The sequence below is a fragment of the Lontra canadensis genome, unplaced genomic scaffold (genome assembly GCF_010015895.1).
Source record: "Lontra canadensis isolate GAN:19392208 unplaced genomic scaffold, GSC_riverotter_1.0 scaffold2, whole genome shotgun sequence".
NCBI classification, from domain to species: Eukaryota; Metazoa; Chordata; class Mammalia; order Carnivora; family Mustelidae; genus Lontra; species Lontra canadensis.
Window position 1 is genome coordinate 45,901,223 of NW_022630996.1, and position 21,438 is coordinate 45,922,660.

The 21,438-nt window shown below is 41.3% G+C and overlaps 1 protein-coding gene across 1 annotated transcript in view; it reads right to left on the reverse strand.

Annotated features, from left to right (window-relative positions):
• The window catches only part of DNAH11 (dynein axonemal heavy chain 11), a 317,403-nt gene that overhangs the window by 220,668 nt on the left and 75,297 nt on the right, over positions 1-21,438 (reverse strand). Inside the window, exons 21-28 of the mRNA XM_032873525.1 lie at positions 21,200-21,358; positions 20,210-20,293; positions 19,134-19,292; positions 17,499-17,621; positions 16,567-16,689; positions 15,079-15,303; positions 13,964-14,055; positions 12,305-12,431 (exon numbers count right to left, since the gene is read on the reverse strand). Of these exons, the coding sequence (XP_032729416.1) occupies positions 12,305-12,431; positions 13,964-14,055; positions 15,079-15,303; positions 16,567-16,689; positions 17,499-17,621; positions 19,134-19,292; positions 20,210-20,293; positions 21,200-21,358 (1,092 nt within the window). The remainder of the gene's footprint in view (positions 1-12,304; positions 12,432-13,963; positions 14,056-15,078; positions 15,304-16,566; positions 16,690-17,498; positions 17,622-19,133; positions 19,293-20,209; positions 20,294-21,199; positions 21,359-21,438) is intronic.

The following is a 21,438-nucleotide window of genomic DNA, read 5'->3' on the forward strand; positions in this document are numbered from 1 at the left end:
AAACATTGTTTAAATCGATTATGGCATATTCTTATAATGAAACATTTTACAGATTCTAAACATATTGTAGAAGAACATTCCAATTTTGAATAAGTATATATGACACATTAAAAACTATAATCACTCAAAAACAGTATCTAGCAGTATATTATTCCGATCTTTTATCTGTTTATTTCCATATTTTTCACATTTTCAATAATGAAGATGCAATTACTTATATAACCCCAAAAAGACTAAATTAGCTTGTTACAGATTTTATAAATCATTATAGCCAATACTAGGTAACAGGTAATGCTTAATCTATTTTTTTTAAGATTTTATTTATTTATTTGTTAGAGAGAGAGAGAGCGAGCATGAGCACAGGCAGACAGAGTGGTAGGCAGAGGCAGAGGGAGAAGCAGGCTCCCCGCTGAGCAAGGAGCCCGATGTGGGACTCGATCCCAGGACGCTGGGATCATGACCTGAGCCGAAGGCAGCCGCTTAACCAACTGAGCCACCCAGGCGTCCCTGCTTAATCTATTTTTACTAAAAATAAAATATATATACTTTGCAATTTGACTTTCTACTTATAAATATAACTTGGATATATAGACCAGGGCTGATTCTGTTTCTTAACATCTTTAGCATGTACACATAAACTTACATAAATATAGTCATAACACAAATGATATTTGTAATAACCTTTTGAAAATTGAGAGAAGTAAAAAATCATGTGTGTACATCTTAATAAATTTTAATAAAGTGAACATGACTCTTGTAATCACCAAGAATTAAGAAACAGAATATACCTGCACCCAGAAAACCCCTAATATCCCATGGCAGCCACTAGTCCCTCCTCTCAAAAATGGACACTATCTGTACATAATGTAGCTTCATACAATAAGTACTCTTTTGTGTTTGCCTTCTCTAATTCAACATTATGTTCATGAGGCTTATTTATGGTATTAGGTACAGCACTAGTTTGGTTTTTTCCATTGCTAAGTGGTATTCCATTGCAGCAACATAACACAGCATTTTTATCCATTCTACTGTTAAGGGACATTTGGATGTTTGCAGTTGGACCTATGATAAATAATAATGAAGTAGCTAGGAAAATTCTTGCATACTTTTTTTGGTCCACATATGTATACACTTCTTCTGAGCACACAAGGAGAAAAGAAAATGCTGGAAAATTACGTATTCTGACTTTCATACTTATAAGACACAGTTAAATAGATTTCCTGAGAGGTCATTCTCAATTTATGATCTCATTGGCTAGAGTAGAATGTGTCCCTGGGTCCACATTCTTACCATTACTTCATCTTGTCTCTTTAATGTTAGTCTTTTGGTAGGGTTGATCTTGGCATCTCTTTCTAATCCCAAGTCAGGTCAAAGCCTGAGGAACTCCATGGACAAACAGACAAGAGGGAGGAATACGCCAATTCATGATATTCTCACCAGTCCTCCCATCCTCAGTGATGTCAAAACGATGCCACAGCTCTTATCAAAGTGTCTTCAGCCAGAAAAAGCAACAAAACAAAGGAAAACAAAACAAAACAAAATGGAGAGAAGCCAGACAAACCTAGTTCCGTGGCTTAGTATTCGATATTTTGTTTTGTTTCTCAATTTCAAGTAAAATCTTTTTTTTTTTTTTTTTAAGATTTTACTTATTTATTTGACAGACAGAGATCGTAAGTAGGCAGAGAGGAAGGCAGGGAAGCAGGCTCCCTGCTGAGCAGAGAGCCTGATGCGGGGCTTGATCCCAGGATCCTGGGATCATGACCTGAGCCAAAGACAGAGGCTTTAACCCACTGAGCCACCCAGGCGCCCCTCAAGTAAAATCTCTTACATCAGAAATCAGTAGCACGTACAAGTCCTTGAGGCTGGTGAATGCCTATTCAAGTACTTAGGCCCGTAAATGTAAATACCTCACTAATGTGCTTGAATTGGCTTCTGCAGTGTGACTAACTACCCCCAAAGTCCAGGGGATTAAAACAGCAACACTTTCTTTCCTTCTAACTCTGCGTGTGAGCCTTTGGGTTGCCTCACCCGGTGCCCTCTGTGTCTGTGGTCGGCTGGTCATCAGCAGCTTTGCTCACGGAGGGGCTGGTTCCCCAGCTCCTAGCGTGCGACGGCGTGTGCTGTTCCTCGAGCAGGCTGGCCGGGGCTCCCTCGCGATGCGGTAGTCCGAGGTTTCCAAGAAGGGGCAAGAGGGTACGCCCTGGCGGGCGTGAGCTTGTCAAACCTCTTGCTAATGATCCGCTGGGCCAAAACGAGTCCCGTCACAGTCCAGACGGAGATACAAGCTCTAGCCTGGATGAAAAGGCACCATCACACTACTACGAGGGCACAGATGCATGGAGGGCAAGAATTTGGGGCTGTTCTTATTTTTACATTATTATAAGTCCTTTTTGTGTTTCTTTACCTACTTTGTTTCATTTCTTGCCCAGAAACCAAAGAGATAGTACCTACGGTTTTCTCCGCTTGGTATACAAAGAAACTGATGTTCAGAAAAGTAAAGCAGTAACCTAGTCACTCATCTACAGAATCAGGGCTTGAGCGCAGGTAGCATTTCAAAGACTCTGTTCTTTCTTATCCTTCTGCCTTCTGATGGATGGCTGATGTGCCTGTCTTGTCTTGTGCCACACAGTTAACATTTCAATGCTGACAATTTTTTGTGTAGATCCAGGTTTCCATCTGGTACCATCTTCCTTCTGCCTGAAGCACTTCCTTTAACATTTCTCGTATTGCCAGTCTGCTGGTGAGGAAATCTTTCAGCTTTTGAATGTCTGGAAACCTCTTTATTTTGACTTTACTTTTAAAAGATATTTTCCCTGCATAGCGAATTATAGGTGGATTTTTTTTCTTTCCATTTCTTAGAGCTATTGGTTCCCTATTTCCTCATTTACCTTACAAAGCCTTTCATCATGCTTATATTTACTCCTTTGTACATAATGTGACTTTATGGAAGATCTCTGGATCTCTTTATCGCTGGTTATGACCAAAAAGAGTGATCTGATCTAGGTTTCTTTGTAGCTTGTGCTTCGGTTCACTGAGCTGAAATCTACGGATGTCTACTTTTCATCAAATGAGAAATCTTTTGGCTGTTATCCACAAGTATTTTTTCTGGCTCCCTTCCTCCACTTAAGGATATCTGATATACACACATATGGAACTTTCTTATCTTTTCCATATTTCCACTTCATTTTCTGAACGTACAAATAAACCCACAACTTTTAATATTTTGGTCTGTTAATCCTAACATTTGTATCCATTTTGATTGGCATGTTTCCTCTTTATAAGAGTTGAACATCCCCCCCCCTTTCTTTTTTCTGAGAGTTGCACATTCCTCTTCAGATGCTCCGTATCTTTAATGGTATGTCACACATCACAGAGTTACCCTGCTTGGAGCTAAATATATTTTTATTCCTATCTTCTTGAGCTTTGTTCTGGGATACAGTTAAATTACTTGGAAACAATGTGATCCTTTCAGATCTTACTTTTAATATTAGTTTGGCAGAAATGGAATAGTGTGTAACCCAGAGCTAATTCTTCTCCCTGCTGAAGACTCTAAGAATCCCCTCTAGAAGTTTCTGCAGTTCTCTCTCTACAGTTCTCTCCTCTGGTACTCAGCTCTGCCAAACCTTGCTCGCTTCTCCTCCTCAGACTCTCAGTTCTGAGCCCTCAACTCCAGGAGCCCGCCAAATCCTGCTTAGTTCTCCCTCCCTGTACGATGCCTGGAAACTCGCTTGAGGAAACAACGGGGACCAGCACAGAGCTCACCTCTTTTGTCCCAAGTCTCTCATGAACTGCTGTCCTTTGGTGTCCCAGGTCCCGTGTCTAAAAAGGTCCCGCTTCACATATTTTGTCAAAGTGTTGGGTTCTTTCAAGCAGGTGGGTAAACCCAGCCCCTCCTACTCCATCTTGTCCAGAAGCACTCATGTAGATTTCTTTGTGGCTTTAATTTGCATTTCTCTGATGACTTACGGAGTTACACAACTTTTCCTGTTTATTGGCCATTACAAAGACTTCTTTTGTGAACAGCCTCCCTATGTATTCCGCCTACTTTCACACCCAATAATCGATCTGTCCATTCTTCTTTGAATGTAGGAGTTCGCTGTATATTCTGCATATGAGCCTTTTGCTTGTTCGAGGCACTGCCAACATCTTTCCCTACTTTGTGGCTTACACCGTTAGTACCTTAACAGTATCCTTTAATAAGGCAATGTTTTCAACTTAAATACAGTCAAATCCATCAACCTTTCCCCTACACTCAATACTTTCATGTCCAACTTGAGAAATTTTTGCTCAAATATCATTCTTTCTCCTATGTTATGTATTTTATTGTTGTACCTTCCAAATTTCTAACTACATCCACCAGAATTGATTTTTTAGACAGTATGTGGTAGATGCCCCTTGCCCCCCAACCCTGCACATTTATACCCAATTCACCTCAGAACCATTTATTACATTGTTTGATTCTCTGGAGAACATCTTCTTTGGTGGTGCCTGATTCCAGTTCTTTCTTTCTCTTCCTTTTAAGGTCCATGATACTGATCAAAGTTCTGATCAGCTTTTTAGGCTCTTTGTCATATCTTATAAATAGTCAAATGTTGCCAAGGAAACATCAATAGCAAACATCAGGCAAATCTATGGTGTCTTTCTGCTCATATCTTAGGCCCTGAGCTGTAGACTTTTCTTCAATGTTCTTTAAGAACTCTGTGATGCACTTAAGCAGATTTAGTTAACCATTTTACCCAGCTTTTCTAGTGGTTCCCAGAATGCACAGTACTTTGTGAAAAGCTCATCTCTTTCGGCCAGAAGCCCTGCCCCCTGATGTTAAACTGAAGCCAAACGACCTCTGTGAGGACCAGGAGTTCTAGATGCCACAGCAAGGCCGACAACTCCTTGGTGGCAGGATCCAGAATTTATAAGGCTTAATTTTTGGATCTCATAACATTAAGGTGATATTTTGTTTTAATCCCACATTGTAATACCCCTCATTTTGTTGTGTAAGTTATAACTTGGTTGTGGAGAGGATTTCTATAACAGAATGGGAACAAAAATCTTATCAGTGGCAATACACTTGCAAAATGAACCCCAAAAAAGTGGATCTACTGTTACAAAATTTGTGGTTAACCATCTATTAGGTATTTTGTGAGGATAATCAAGGATAATCCCCAGGAGATATATAATTTATGACATATGTAAAGTGAGATGGTCTATTTTCTTGTCACACACGTGAATACCTCAGTCCTTTGAGTATGAGGCTGCCTTTGCAGGAAGGCAGCCATGTCCAACATGACATATTCGCCACCTACGTCATGTGATTCTGCTCTCACGCGGCCACTTCTAGGACAAACGACACTTAAGTGAGCAGCTTCTATGACTCCCTGCTGACTGGAAGGTCGGTGGAGATGAAAGCAAGATGGGTGAAACCACGAGCATCTTCTGTGCTTGTTTCCTTCTGCTGCCTCTTCCTCATTCCATCCTCCAGTCCAGCCCAAACTCAAGGGCAACCCCTTCCTCCACTTTATGTACCTAACAGCCCTTCAGCCTTCTACTTCCTCTAAGAAGCTGCAGTTGTTCACTGATTGTGTTTCAAATAAAACACATTCACTCTTGCATGCTCTCAACTAACCACTTGAATTCTCAGCCTTTTCACCAGTCGTTGAAGGAAGACTAATCTCTGTGAGAAAAGAAATTGTGTCTCCCCACAGTGTGGAGACAACCGAATGCTAGCACCCTACAGAAACACACCGTGCTTGTGGAAACGTGGGGTCTTTCTTACCTATGTACCCCAAAGATCCAGCAGGGCTTTTTGTCACCAAATACGAAGCCCATTCCTGACATGCACTTTTCCAGATGCCTATATTTACAGCCCAGTAAGGCTACCAGTTTAGTGCCATTTGTGCCATCACCACAAATTGGGGGATTTTTTAATAGACAAGTAGGCAGATTTCCTCTCAGGTAGGTTTGGGTTGACATCGCTGAAGGACATTTCTTGATGGAAACTTTTAACATTTCTGAGTATATATGTATTTCTGACCACCTCTTTTCATTTTTTAAAAAACTTCATTTTTAAGTAATTTCTACACCCAACATGGGGCTTGAACTCACAACCCCAAAATATAGAGTCACATGCTCTACAAACTGAGCCAGTCAGGCACCCCCGATCTTCTCATTTTAGAGACTGCCTGGTGACCTCAATTTCTAAACAGTGGATTCCTAGTGGCCACGCTGAAATAAGTCAAGAGACAGGCAAAACTAACTTTAATGTATCTTATTTGACCTAGCATATCTGAAATGCTTCCGACATATAATAAAAAAATATTAGACATTTTACATTTTTTTCTTCATAGTTAATCTTTCAAGTCAGGAGTATATATTTACAGCATATCTCAATTTGGATTCCTCATCAGAGATACTTGATCTGTATTTCAATTTCATAAAATATACTGTGGTACAAGTAGATTTACATGCTCAAGTTGATTCAAACACTTCTGTTTTCCAATAACGAAATCAAATATCAGCATTTACATTTAAATCCATTAAAATTTATTAAAGTTAAAAACTCACTTACTCAGGGGCACCTGGGTGGCTCAGTTGGTTAAGTGTCCAACTCTTGATTTTGACTTAGGTCGTGATCTCAGGGTTGTGAGATCGAGCCCCTGCTTAAGATTTTCTCCCTCCCCTTCTTCTGCCCCTCTACCCCCATGCTCTCACAATGCTCTCTCTCTCCCTAAAAACAAACAAACAAACAAATATTAAAATAAAAAATAAGAATTTCAGTTCCTCGATTCTGCCTTTCAAATGCTCCCTGGTCGCGGTCGGCTCAGGGCTACCCTGCATTATGCGATATAAATGCTGCTCCTCCCATCGCAAGCTTATCTCTCTTTAGCTCAGCTCCATCATGGAGAAGCTGTCACTCATCAGGCCGTGGACAAGGGAGGAAAAAATGTGCAAACTCTTCTACGACAAAAGGATCTTTCAACTTATTAGGAATCAGGGGCTAAACACATCTTGACTACATGAAATTGTCTGCTATGTGAAGGCGCTGCATAACAAAGGACCGTTATTCTGTCTGCCTGTAACCACTACACCAGACACTTGGAAAAAAAAAAAAAAAACACAAAAGGATATTTTTCTAAAGGGCGGAATCAGAGAATGTTAATAATGAATGTGTAACTTCAAACCAGTTGCCCATAACTACGGCACCATTTCAGTGGATCCTGCAAGTGCCCCTCTAGGTGTGTATTTCCATAACCAGCTCCCAGAGATTCTGATTCTGCAGGTAGCAGGGCCCACAGAGGGCCCTTTTAGAGTGGTCAGGCCTCTGGGAGAGCAGGGTGAATTCTGAAGGAGGACATCTTTACAGCTTGATCTTAACCAACTTCCCAGCAGCTAATCCTCACTGAAGGCACAACGGACACACTGATTTCATCCCTCTAGCATTCCAACTCACTAGGGAATTTCTGCTTATGGGACGGAGGTCGTAGTGCTATCAGACCTCCCCGGCTAAGGGGTTCAGGCTCATAGAATTCCATAATGAACTGCAGAAACTCCCACTTTGGCTAACGCTGTCAAATCGAGTGTGGCGGGTGGAGGGGAGGGGTGTTAAAGAATTCAAGTCATTCACAAGATGTCAACATGAGTTATCTCCCCACAAAGGGTTTCTTTCCTGGCCAAACTGCATTGTTACTCCGCAGGCCATGGTGGCCTTGTTATTTTGGTCACACTATGGGGAGCACATTTAGGATTCTAAGGACAAAAGGCAAAGACGGAAAGGCTGTGTCTGGTGGTCCAAAACAGATTCTGATATTGAAAAGCAGGTAAGAGTGTAGCAAGGCCAGGCTCTTCGGTGTAATTGCCAAAACCATCAAGTAACTATTCCTTAGTAAGTGACCAAGAACTCCGAAAGCACCTTCACTCTGCAGAACTGCTTGAGGGAAAGACGCTGACCGTGGCGCTAGCCGTCTCAGACTGCCCTTACCTCCTCCTTGCTTCCCTGCCCACCTTAGTCACTCCCGAGCAGTTAACTGCACCACAGAGTACGTGAAACACCTTTTCTAATAATGCACCTTTACTAACAGTAGGATACCATTTTATGTGAATGTGAATTGTCAGAAGTTTCATTAATGTAACTATAAAAACTCAGTGGGATCACATTTTGAGTACGATTTAAAATACCAATTTCAAAAATAGCAAAAATCTAATCCTTTCAAAATGTTCAACATCACTGGGATCAGGGAAGTAAAGATCAAAACCATGATGAGACACCACCTCACACCAGTCAGAATGGCTACAATGAACAAGTCCGGGAATGACAGATGCTGGCGAGGATGCGGAGGAAGGGGAACCCTCCTACACTGTTGGTGGGAATGCAAGCTGGTGCAGCCACTCTGGAAAACAGCATGGAGGTTCCACAGAAAGTTGAAAATAGAACTACCCTATGACCCAGCAAACACACTACTGGGTATTTACCCTAAAGATACAAATGTAGTGATCCGAAGGGGCACGTGCACCCCAATGTTTATAGCAGCAATGTCCACAACAGCCAAACTATGGAAAGAGCCCAGATGTCCATCAACAGATGAACAGATAAAGAAAATGTGTTGTATATACACAATGGAATAATACTCAGCCATCAAAAAGAATGAAATCTTGCCATTTGCAACAATGTAAATGGAACTAGAGGGTATCATACAAAGTAAAATAAGTCAATCAAGGAAAGACTATTATATAATCTCACTCACATGTAGAATTTAAGCAACAAAACAGATGAACATGGGGGAGGGAAAAATAGAAGAAGATGAAATCACAGAGACAAACTGCAAGAGACTTTTAATCCTAGGAAACAAAGAGGGCTGCTGGGGAGATAGGGTAACGGGGTGATGGACATTAAGGAGGACATGCGATGCAATGAGCACTGGGTGTTATGCAAAACTGGTGAATCAATGAACTCTACTTCTGAAACTAATAATACACTATCTGTGAATTAATTGAATTTAAATTATAAAAGTACTACAGAATTATTTTTTTACCACAGGGTAAAAAAAATAATCGAACGCTTCCAAAAGCTGGCAGGTCAGGACATCTATAAACCATGTTTACATTGTAGCCACATGGCTGGACCGCCCCCCTCCTTTTTTTTTAAGATTCGTTTACTTGGCGGGAGCAGGGCAGGGTACAGTAAAAGGCAGAGAGAGACAGAGTCTCCCAAGCAGACTCCATGCCGAGCGTGCGGCTGGACACAGGGCTCTGATCTAAGTCAAAACCAAGAGCTGGACGCTTAACTCACTGAGCCACCCAGGCGCCGTTCATTGGACCCTTCTGCTGGCAAGCAGGAGCACGGGGTAGACAATGCTGCCAGTGGCACTCATCAGCCTGGCTGTGAGCAGTTCTGGAGACTTCTGGGATCTAAAGATCTCAAATCTTTTTACTGTCTTACACTATCTAGTCATTCACTAACAAGTGGTAGCAGTACTAGGACCGAGCCATGATCCTGAACTGGAGATGTCCAACTTCTGACTACGGAGCTTGGAAGGAAGGGTGAGAGGGCTTCCATGGTGAGTCCCAGTGATGTCAGAGGACACTCTAGTATTAAAGGGACACTGAAAACATACGAAGAATGATCTCAAAGGTATACCTTTGAAGTTTATATACATAAAAAACAACTCATCCTATGACTTAGAAAGGATAGTGGAAAAAAACAAAGTTGGCATGGGGGACGCATGTACCGGCGACCCAACATGTCATCTGGCTAAGGCGCAAAGCACTGCTTGATTCTTTGGAAGTAAAGTGAGAAATACGGTAGTGAGCTGTGCCCCCAGCAGCAGCCTAGGGCTTCCAGTAAAGACAGAGGGGCACCGCGTATGCAAATCTTCTGAGGACAGCAAACGGGTCAGGACAGCTTAGTCCCTCCAGGGCCTGTAAGCCACAGCTCAGCCACTTACCATCTTCTACTGCCATCTGCCCTTTCTATAGCCAGGACCACAGGGTGGAGGGGACAAGAGGTGGCCCTCTCACGCCTGTGAGTTATCAGCCCATGAGGGGATGCTGTGGCTTCTCCTCACTCCTTATGGGGCAGGTGAAGGACTGCTTTGCCCAGCCCCCATCCTTGAGTCATCAAGTGAGGTATAGGAGAATCCCTCATAGAAGCTACAGATGACTGCCAGAAGTCCATCTGTGAGATGTCCCTTGCTGGCCGCCTGCTGAGGTGGAAAAGGAAAGAGAAGATGTAAGCCAATGGCGGATTTCACTGCCCAGAGCAAGAACTGGAAGTGCCAAGACAGAGTTGACTGTGTAGTATACATCCCCTAGGAGGTTCCCCTCTGTCCCCTGAGGCCTGACACCCATTTTCCACAAGAGACCCAACACGTAGATGCTTGCTGTTGAGGGCAGAGAAAAGTCCGTCACTGCTGGTGAAGGAATCAAGAACGAGTACTAAGAAACGCAAATGACTGACAGATGGCAGCTCCACTTCCTCTCCATGATAAATGGGTGGGAAGGGGATATTTAATAAAATGATCGGTATCTCCTTGCCATCTCCAAATTTATTACATGAAATCCTGGCCTCCATACAGAGGTAAGACTGGATCTGTAACTAGACCTTGCTGAGCTGTTCTGTTGCTGCTGCTGTTTTTGTTTTATTTTTTAAATAAGGAAAAGAGACTGGGATGTAGGATACCTACCCCAAGTGTTCTTAAGTGGTTTGCTACTCAGTTCAAGGAGATTCGGCAGGGTACGTTTGCAATTAATAGTCATAGAAAATAAAACTTCATGTCTGTACTCTCTGTAATTAACGCTGTTCAATAGACCAATCATACAAACACTTATTATGTTTAAAGAATGTAATTAAAGGAAAAACAATGTTATTCCAGTTATGGATTTATCCATCCCTTCTAATTTTCATACTGAGAATTCAGAATTATAAGTATTTTGGATTTCCAAGTCTTCAGGAAAATAGACCTGTGATGGAATATGATACCTTCTACCTCACTATCACGCTCGAGGGTCCAGCTGCTGGTCACGCGAATGTTATGACAGCTCTGAGACTAATTCAAGGAAAAAAACACCCCAAACAACCAGTTGTGTGATACATAATGAGAGATGGATATACCAGGTTGTTAGTCAATGAAATCAGAGGGATTTTATTCACAAGGCCATCTGGAAGTTAGCATGGATATAGGAAACCATGACTGAGGGCTGACCCAAGAAATGTTGCCCAAGTTCGATGAACAAGTCTGTCATCAAAAGCATGATTGCACTTGGACAGCAGAGCCATCCCACCAAAGTTAGGTTCCAAGAGATATGATGAATGAGAGAGAAAGAATCAAGATAAATATTGTGTCCAAAGAACAACAGAATTCACAAAACTACTGGGTCCCAAGACTATGCATAAAAACATCTCAAGAAAGAACATGAAGAGAAATCCTCAACAATAAAGCACAGCTTCGGGGGTTACCATCCTCTTCTATACGGTCTGTTCTAGAAGGAAGAGCCCTTGTCAGCTGTCACCCCAGAACTATCTCAGTGGAGGTCAGCAACTGAAGAGACACAAGTCAAAGGCGACACCCTCTCAAAGTTTGCAGGAAGGAGGGCTTTGGGATTGGCACCACGTCTGTTCTGTGATCTGAGCCCTCAGATGACTACAGATGGCAACTGCTTTTGCTTGCTTTAAATACTGTCATGGGTGGTCTGTTGTTCCTGCACAGGTAGGGTTACATGAGAGGGTTAGGTTCACGAGGAGCACGACTGGGTGCCTGTCCACCTCTGGCACCACTGAGGACCAGTCTGACATCATCATTGTGACATCCCTTGTTCCAAGGGAGATATTCTGTGCTAGGAAAGCCACTAACCAGGCAACAGATGCTCCAGCCCTTATCTCGGAATTCTGGGGATTTAGACCCAATGTTTCTTCTACTAACTTCCTGCAGGTCACTAAGCCTTGCACATTTGATATCCTTTCCCTTTACTGAGGATCTAGTTTTGTTTTGGTTTTGGTTTTGGTTTTTAAGTATGTTCCACAACTAGCACGGAGCCCAGTGTGGGATTTGAACTCATGACCCTGAGATCAAAACATGAGCAGATATCAACAGTTGGACGATTAACCGAACGAGCCACCCAGATGCCCCATGGACTTGGTTTCTTTAGCACCAGCTCTGACATCCGTCTGTTGCTGCATTATGAATTTTTATTGCCGATTTTCTAGTTCCCGATGCATGTGACAAGCTATGTAGGTGGCATCTGACAATGACAGAGAAACTGTAGCATTCCTTAGCTGATATAGTAAAATATGAGACTTCAAAAAAATATACATTACCTGCTTAGGCTGAGCTCCCTTTGAGAGAATGTCAAGTAAGTCTGCAGAAGAGATGAAATAGAACCGCGGGAAAGCCACACGCTTGGTCTCCAGGTACTCAGTGAGAGCTTTTTCACAGAGAGAAAGCCTATGGGAATGGAAATGCTTCTTAAGCCTCTCTTTCACATTCAGTTGTTAAAATACCAACAAAACTAAAACCAGCTCCTTTCATCTGTCCACTCACCATAATAAGCTCACTGTCTAACACGTAGCCTCACTCCTCTTTGATCATCATCTTGCTTGTGACTAATCTACAAATATTGTCAAGTAGGAGACAGGTGCACACATACACCACACCATGGGCTGAGGCTAAACAGAGGTTAGACTTAGGTTGATATCACTCCCTTTTTTTTTTTTTTTTTAAGATTTATTTTGAGAGAGAGTGAGCAGGAAAGCATAGGAGGAGGGGCAGAGGAAGAGAGAGAGAATCTCAAGCAGACTCTCAGCAGAGCACAGAGCCTCATGTGGGGCTCGATCTCCCAACCCTGACACCACAAACTGAAGGGAAATCAAGAGCCAGATGCCTAACCAACTGAGCCACCCAGGTGCCCCACTCGTCACTTTTCTTAATAACATTCTTACTCAGCAAGGTCAACTAGGTTCGGCATCACTCCTCTTGAACACTAAGCGCATTATTTAAAATGTCTTTGGTTCAAGGTCTTCCTTTACCCACTGAATGCCTATAAAACACACATGGCTTCAGCCCTCTCTGGTATTCAGAGGCATCCTAGAACTCATTTCTGCTTTATTGTTCTTGGCAGAGATGATCCAGAGGCAGAACCCCCAAGCCCCCAAGATCACTAAGAAATAATTAACTTCTGGGGCTCCTGGCTGGCTCAGTCTGAAGAGTGTGTGAATTTTGATCTCAGGGCCATGAGTTCAAGCCCTGCACTGGGTATAAAGATAACTTAAATAAACTTCTAAAAAAAAAAAGAAAAAAGAAAAAAGAAATAATTAACTTCTATAGAAATACCCTTTAAAACTTACGGGTAACTTTATATCTAGAGAGCCTACAGATTATGAAATAATTTTGCTTATGTAATATTTTTTATCTAGAGCTCTTTTCTACCTTGCAATAAAAAGTGATCAGAATTCTGCATAAACCTCTTCTTTCAGTAGCTGACTGCCTCTTTTTAATCAAAAGCCAGAATATCCTAACCACCATTAGCTGTGTAGACTTCTGTGTTAGAAATTACAAATGGCCCTTAAGGATTTCCTAAGTACTAACAGGCTTTCTAAGGGCAATTTCTAGTATAAACTATATACAAAATAAACGATTCGAAATCACTAAGTGCAAACCAAGTTCTTGGAATAGAGTAGATGCTTAATAAATATTTGTAGGATACTTCAATAAAAAGTAATCAATCAATCATATCAGTTCTCTTGATAATATTCCAGTTTTACTACTATGGTAGTCCTTTCGGCCAAGAGGAATGTATTTGGTTTACATTATATACACACTATCTATTATGTCCAAGGCAACTAGACAGCTCTAAGCAAAACTGTAAAGTGATTTAATACAGGTCTACCTACAATAACACGATGTTAGATACCGTAAGATACTTGAAAGCAATCTCATAAAATTACAACAAATTGATCACTTTATAGTTTTATTCTTACCTGTACTGTAAATCTTTAAGTTTTTCATAGAGATTAGGTCTGCATGTTGCTTCTAGAACATTCTTTATTTTAGCTGTCTTCAACATTAACTCCTGTATGAAAGTATAAGATGGAACCATTGGTATTAGAAATTACTTTTCTCAATTTTTCATCCTTTGGGACATTTAAAAATGAAGAACAAGCTCTAAGAAAGTATGGTTAAAGAGACTTCTAACACTAGGCCTAGTCACTTCTCCTTTTAAGCTTTTAAATGAAGATCCAAAACAAAGTATAATCACACAGTTTTTATCAAAATAAATTCGATGGGAATTCCCACCATTCTGGGTCCAAACGAACAAAAAGAGAAAGGAGAGAGAGAACCCAGAATCTTAAACAGGACATTGACATATGAAAAGGGGATGAATGCTGAACGGTCTATTTTTTCTTCCTTTAAAGTTAAAATAGTATTCCTCTGGGTGTTCTTCTTTAGAAAAGAAAAAAAAAGTTATTCCTCATTTCTATATGAAAAAGTATAGCCATTATTCTTTGCTGAAAGGATTTCAAATCATTCATCATGATCACACATGCATCTCTGGGTGTTTTCTTTGGCCCTTATAAAATCAACAAACAAGTAACAAATAGTTTCATTACTGGCATCCCCTCCACAGTATTTACTTCATGAAGATTAATGTTATTGCACCTTACTGTAGGGCTTAAGGGAAGTATTGGGCCTGCTGCTGCTTTTTGTGTGGCCAGAAACTAAAAATGGTTCTTACATTTTTAATTGGTAGGAAAAAGTTAAAAGCAGCTTAATATTCTCTCACATGAAAATTCTAAGAGATCAAGTTTCAGTATTGATAAAGTTTTATTGGCACATAGCCACACCCATTTGTTTACATAGTGTCTGTTTTCATTCACACTACAATGGCAGCACTGAGTAGTTGTGACAGAAACCATATACAACTGCAAAGCCTAGAACACTTACTAAGCTTTCACAAGAGCGAGCTTCCTGCTCCACCTTCCTAAAATGCAACCATGTTTTTTTTATAAATATGATATCCCAAATCATGGTTCTTTACAAGATTTTCAGATGATTTGGAAAACTGCTAGGATACATAACAGTATCTTCTATGAACCTTAAATTCAGCATCTACTCCATCGAATCTTCTAGCATCTTTCACGAGCTGGATTCGAATATCTTCTGAACAAACAAAGATGCTTTCCAGGTGAGACCAAGTTCGCTGGACTTCCATCCAAGTGAAGATGACCAAGTCTGCTATGTTTAATTTATTTTGCCAGCTTAACACTTGCTCAATAAAATACTCCACATACTTGCTCTGAAGTAGACTCTGCAACTGAACCTAAGAAAAAGACAAAGAACTTGAAGTACTAGGTCAGTTGGTAGACTGCAAGTACCATGAGGGAGGGACCATACCTCTTCTGTTGACTCCTGGATTCCTATGATCTACCGTGCAATACCTGGAACAGGCATTCAGTATTGGCTACAGAGATCAACTGAGGGCATTAAATACTCATATTGACATGTTTAAAAAAAAAAAAAAGATAAATACAAGCAACTGCATTTCCTGCATTTCCTGTGTCTTCTATAAGAAGACCCTGTATCTCTTTACAGGCAGAAAAAAACCCTATGCTCCAGGGTATAGCTTTAAGAATTAAACTTTTTTCCTTTTCCTTCTCTCATTCTCTCCTTGGGGCCCTTGCCTATTAACCATTGCAAGGTTATAAATACCTTTTCCCAGTACTGAAAATATAAAAGCAACTTCTCCGCAGCTTCCTAAGCCCTTGGCTTCCATTTTCCTTCCCTCTCTGTCAACTACCAAGCATGGATGCCAAGCAGTCTGGCGAACACTTCTCTGACGTTGAAATCTCAGAAAGCCACTGAGTAGAAAGGACGCTTTTCATTCTTTTTCACCTCTAACTACTTAGTACATTTGACTCTTCTCCCCCAGAATCGATTTTATTAAGCTATTATCGACATGTTACATGAAGTTTAAAGTGTACCATGTGATACTGAATACATATATATATTGTAAAATGGTAACCACAATAGGTTCCTTAACACTTCATTCCTCATGGAATAACTTTTGGGGATGTGGTAATAAGATCTAGTCTCCTAATAACTTTCCAGTAGACAATACAGTAGTGTTAACTGTAGTCACCACATTATACTTTAGATCCCCAGGACTTACTCATCTTAACCCTGGAAATGCGTGCCCTTTGACCAACATCTCCACATTTCCTCACTCCCCAACCCCTGACAACCACTGCTGTCCCCAGTGCCCCAAACACCTGACTCTGATTGTCATTCTTTACTAACTTACCAGCCCAACTCACAACGTTCTCCTTGAATCTCTTACCCTCCCCAACACAAAACCTCTCTGTCACTTCTTAGATCCCTTGGAGCCCTACCATCTGTCTCCCTGCTCAAGTCCAAGTTCCTTGAGAATAAGTGCTCATACCTTTTGATCCCAAATGGTACCATGCCCAGAGTCTGGGACAAGTAAATACCCGATGAATGAATAAATACTGAGTACTGGAACTTGGAAAAAGCCTAAAATTGCCACTTAAAAGAAAAAAATCTATAATCAAAACAACCATCTTACTTGGTTGTGCTCCAGAGTCTCAAAAAGTTGTTCATCAGATTTTAGTAATGGAATGCCAGTCCGATAGTGAATTTCGTAAGAGAACTCCATGGAAGTCCAGGTCTGACTGATTTCAGTAACAGCCTAGACATAAACAGCATTAAGTTATGTGCACAGAAGTTTAATTTGTGATGAACATCTAGGCTATCAACTGAAATTTTAAAAAAACCTTCTTAAATTCTTAAAAAAAAAAACCATTATCCAATATTATTGGCCTCATTATTTTCAAATAATTCATGGTGATGAGGTTCAGAGAATGAATTCCAATGGACAAAAACAAGCATCACTCTATTATCAAACTTCTGCTGGATCTGAGTTTTACATCCTTCACTGACACAGAATGCCAGAGAAGAAAGGGACTCCAAAACTCATCTAAAGGGTTAACAGAGATCATGTACGCATCAGCCCGCAGGAGCCTGGTTGTGCTGGGAGACGTGATGTGAACTGGGATGAGTCAGTTACCACACTGCACCCCAGTCTCCTCATCTGTAAGACAGGGCCGAGAGTATTACCAACCTCAGAATCAAATGAAATCATATAAAGCACTCAGAGCAGTGCTTGCAACAAACTGACAGGTCGTGTTCTCTGCTATCACCAGCACCCACCACCACCAGCACCCGCTATCACCACCGACTGGGCCCACCCTCCTGTTTAGGAGGATTCAGTTTCCCCGCCAGAGTCTGTCTGTCTGTCTCCCTCTCTCTCTCTCTCTCACACACACACACACACACACACACACACACACACACGAGCGCGCGCGTGCGCGCGCGCGCGCAGCAGAGAAAAAAACGGGCCTCAGGTGTCCATACACCCATGGCACGGGGACTTTGGAGTCTCAGGAGCTACTGCACAGAACTAGTTCAGTGTAACTGGGAAAGGCCCCAAGACACCACCTTTTCTGTCCCCAGCTCCTTCACGGCTTGGTCCACGATGCTTCGGACGGCATCTTCCACTTGGTGTAACCGCAATGCTAACAAATCTGCCAAAGTTGTGGCTTCGTTGATAGAAAATCTGACCTAATTAGGAAGAGAAAAGGGCAGAATTTACATTAAACGTGTAGTAATGGTTCTTGTGCCTGATGGCCAGAAGGCTGAATCACAGCTAAATATATTCAAGTCAGGTGCTGAGCAACCTCTGGTTCTAGAAGGTGGGGACGATTAAAGACATCGTTTTTTACCTCAGAGTTACTGAGGCATCACCCACCAGAAGCTAAGGCTTAGGCCATGTTCATACTCCACTACTTTCTTTTGTCTCATATCCTTCCCTTGTCAGCTCATTTCTTACCTCTTTGCTCACAAAACCCATTTTTAAAGAGAATCACAGTGTTCATTTATTTTAATTTGGTTGAAATCCCAGGAATCAGGGAGTAGCTCATTTGTCTTTTCTTCCTCAAGTACTCTATTCACTGGACATAATTCCCAGTTGCTTCCGTGACTTAACTTAGTTTTCTCACTAATTTAATCTGAGTTTCTTGGCAAAAAATATACCCTTACTCATAGCATCATTATTCATATTACCATGTGACAAAATAATTCACATTTATTTCCTCATCATCTTGTTGACTGTTGCCCCTCACCACCCCCACAACCCCAGTATTTGCTAAGAAGCTCTCTACTCTTCCTAAGTGCTCAAATCCAACCACAACCCTCACCCCTGAGGAGCCGACTCTGCCTTGGTGGTTACAGGAAAGCCCTTTCCTGTCCCACAGCTGCTAATACCCAGTCCCTGCTTCTTGGTCGCTGCAGCCCCTCTGGCTCTCCACAGCCTGTGACTACTCTTGTTTGTGGCCACACTGTGCTCTATACAAGGCTTTCACATCATCTCACTTGATGCTTACGAGATTCCTCTGATGTATGAGGGCACACAGCATCCTCTCACTGTAGTAATAAAAAACAAAACGCAAAGTAGGGAGAGGTTAAGAGTGTTTTTGAGGTCACAGAGTCTGTAAAAGACCAAAGGAGGGTGTCTTGGCTCAGGCTGCTCTAAGAGAATGCCATCCATGGGGTGGTTTAAACAATGAACATTTATTTACTTGCTCACTGTTCAAGAGGCTGGAAGTCCAGCACCAGGGTGCCAGCGTGGATAGGTTCCTGGGGAAGGTTCTCTTGGTTTATCGATATCTGTCTTCTTCCTGTAGCCTCACATGGCTGAGGGTAGAAATTTCCAGTCTTTCCATCTGGTTCTAATGGCACTAATCCCATTCATGAGAGCTCTACCCTCCTGAGCTAATTATCTCCCCAAAGCCCCACCTCCAAATGCCATCATGTTAGAGACTTGGGCTTCAAGCTATGAACTGGGGTGGGGAGTGGGCTGGGATGGGTTGGGGGATGACATTTAGTCCACAGTGGGGGATGAAGGAGGATCTTTGCGTGATCAGTCTGTTGGTTCTATCTTGAGGAGCTTGACCTCCCCCATTTGACTTAAAGTCTTTTCACAAATCCCACATCATCCTAGATGAATAATGTAAACCAAGGAATAATACTTCACAGTCACAAAAATACTCAATTAACAAGACCCGGAAAACTGACCCCAGTGGCCTTCATCAGCTGGTTCCAATGCCTCTCTCTGAGTGCAGGGCTCTGTAACTCCATGACCACTCTCAGGGAGGCCGCCAATTCCTTCACCGTGCTTTCCAGGCCAGCATAAGCATCCCACACACGGACTTTCTTGTCTAATGACCAGATTTCCTAAAGTCAAAAAAAAAAAAAAAAAATCCCCAGAATAATTAGTACATTTCATAATTTGTTTTCCAGGAAAGAATAAATCTACCTTTCCCTAGATTATGAAAGAGTAGAAGAATTTAAGCCCACTGGTTAAAGGCTAAGGCCAGAGAAATAGAAAAGGATCCACTCATCTATCACAAGTCCTCTGCGTACAATGTCACTGGGAGACACTGGTTTCTTACTCATAAGCTCTCACTGGTGTCCCATGAGGAAACCTCATGAGTTGAGGCAAACATGTTCCGAGAAAAAAGCAAAGGTCCCTGCCAGTTTTTAGCTGTCTTTCACTTCTGTGCATTTTGGCTTTATCCGAAGAGGTTCCACCCTCTTTAGAGGGCATGTGACTAGACATCAAAGCACTATATTCAAATCAGCTCTGTTCTGTATATGTTGAATCCCTTTGGGATAGCAGAATAGTCAACAAGAACAAAGATCACAGTATTCCATATATATTCCCAAGCAGCATGCTTCAATTATTGACCCAAATCCCAGAATTGAAAGTTATATTTGAATATAAAATGAGGTTTGCCAAGGAAAGAACTCAAAAGTTTTCATATTCCTAACCTCTTAGCCCCAGTACTTTAAATCTTAACATCCACCATTCTAGATAGCCAGAGGAAGTTCAACATTATAGCTGCTACTCATGAATCCATTTGCCCTAATATGCTTTCATCCACTCATTCACAAAAAGGCAGGCTTGATTAGAAATGCAACTGGCTCAGGGTTTAAAAAAAAAAAAAAAAAAAAAAAGTACCGTCTCCTATCATCCTGTTTGAAGTAAATAAGGACACGCAGCCCAACATACCAGATCCTCGGTTAGGCAGGATGGAAGGAGGTGGGGCTGAGAAAGAGAAATGGTTGTAATCGACAGTTATGGAACTTGCCTTGGCAAACCTTCTGAGTTCTACATCCATCTGTTCCACATTAATCTGTCTCCACTGGGTTTTAGTCCAATTATCAATGCTTCTCTGAAAACGCACAAGCAGATAAAAGTGTCAACAACATTTGGTGAAAGCAAGTCTCCACAGCAAAATATATAAACTGATGATACACAGTGATTCCATCATCCAGTGAAAAGTCAATTATTTAAATATTAACTGCACTTGTCAAAACTTCCCTATCAGCAAAACAAAAAAGTTGTCAGGACATGTCAAACTTAAGGTGAAAACATTATGATATATTAATTTCCAGCAACAGTGACAAATTCCATTTACATACTATCATTATCATTTAATCCTGAGTACTCTGAATTGATAAGTGTATTACCATTAAATACCAGATTTTGAAATTCTTCATGTAACACGAAATCAGCTTTCATAAGACAGTGTTCATCCATTATTGACAAAATGCTCGTTAACTTCTTGACCATATTCTATGTCCCTGAACACATTTCTATATGGCTTTCGACTAACTTCAAAGCAAATTATGTAGAATACGTGTTGCAATATACCTGGTTCCCCTGAACTCACTTTTACACTTAAGTTTGGGACTTAATTAACAACATGCAAATTAACTTCAGTCAGGTCTGTTGCGTACACATGTAGGTAGGAGTGTATACATGAATTTGCACGCACAGGTCACCATATACATGTAGTATATAGTTACGTGTTATTTTCATTTATACCTTACATAATCCCTGAAAAGAATCTGAAGCAGTCAACTCTTTATACAGTTTCATTCAGATCCAAAAAGAAAACAAATGATAATTCGGAGAAGAATCTTCTCATAGGGACAGACAAATTCTATTTGGTGGGGGAGGGGACTACAATGCCCACAGATTTCACAGTATAAAGCCCCCAAAGACTGAGATAGATACTAAAACTTACCTATTTATACAAAAGAACTATTAAAAAAAAAAAAAGGCAGTGTCTTACTGTAACATAAGTAATGACGTCCCAAAGACCCTTGAGCAATTTTATTTCTTTGCGACACTGCTTCATCTGTTTGTACTCAGGAAGAGCCACTTCAAAAAGGTGGGTCGATTCTTGCATCTGTAACATTTCTTCTTCCAATGCCTCAAGCTCTTGATTTGCCTAAGGAGAAAACACACACACACACATACCTCAACACCCATCACGCTCAGTGAACGGCCATAGAGAGAGAAGCCACAGTT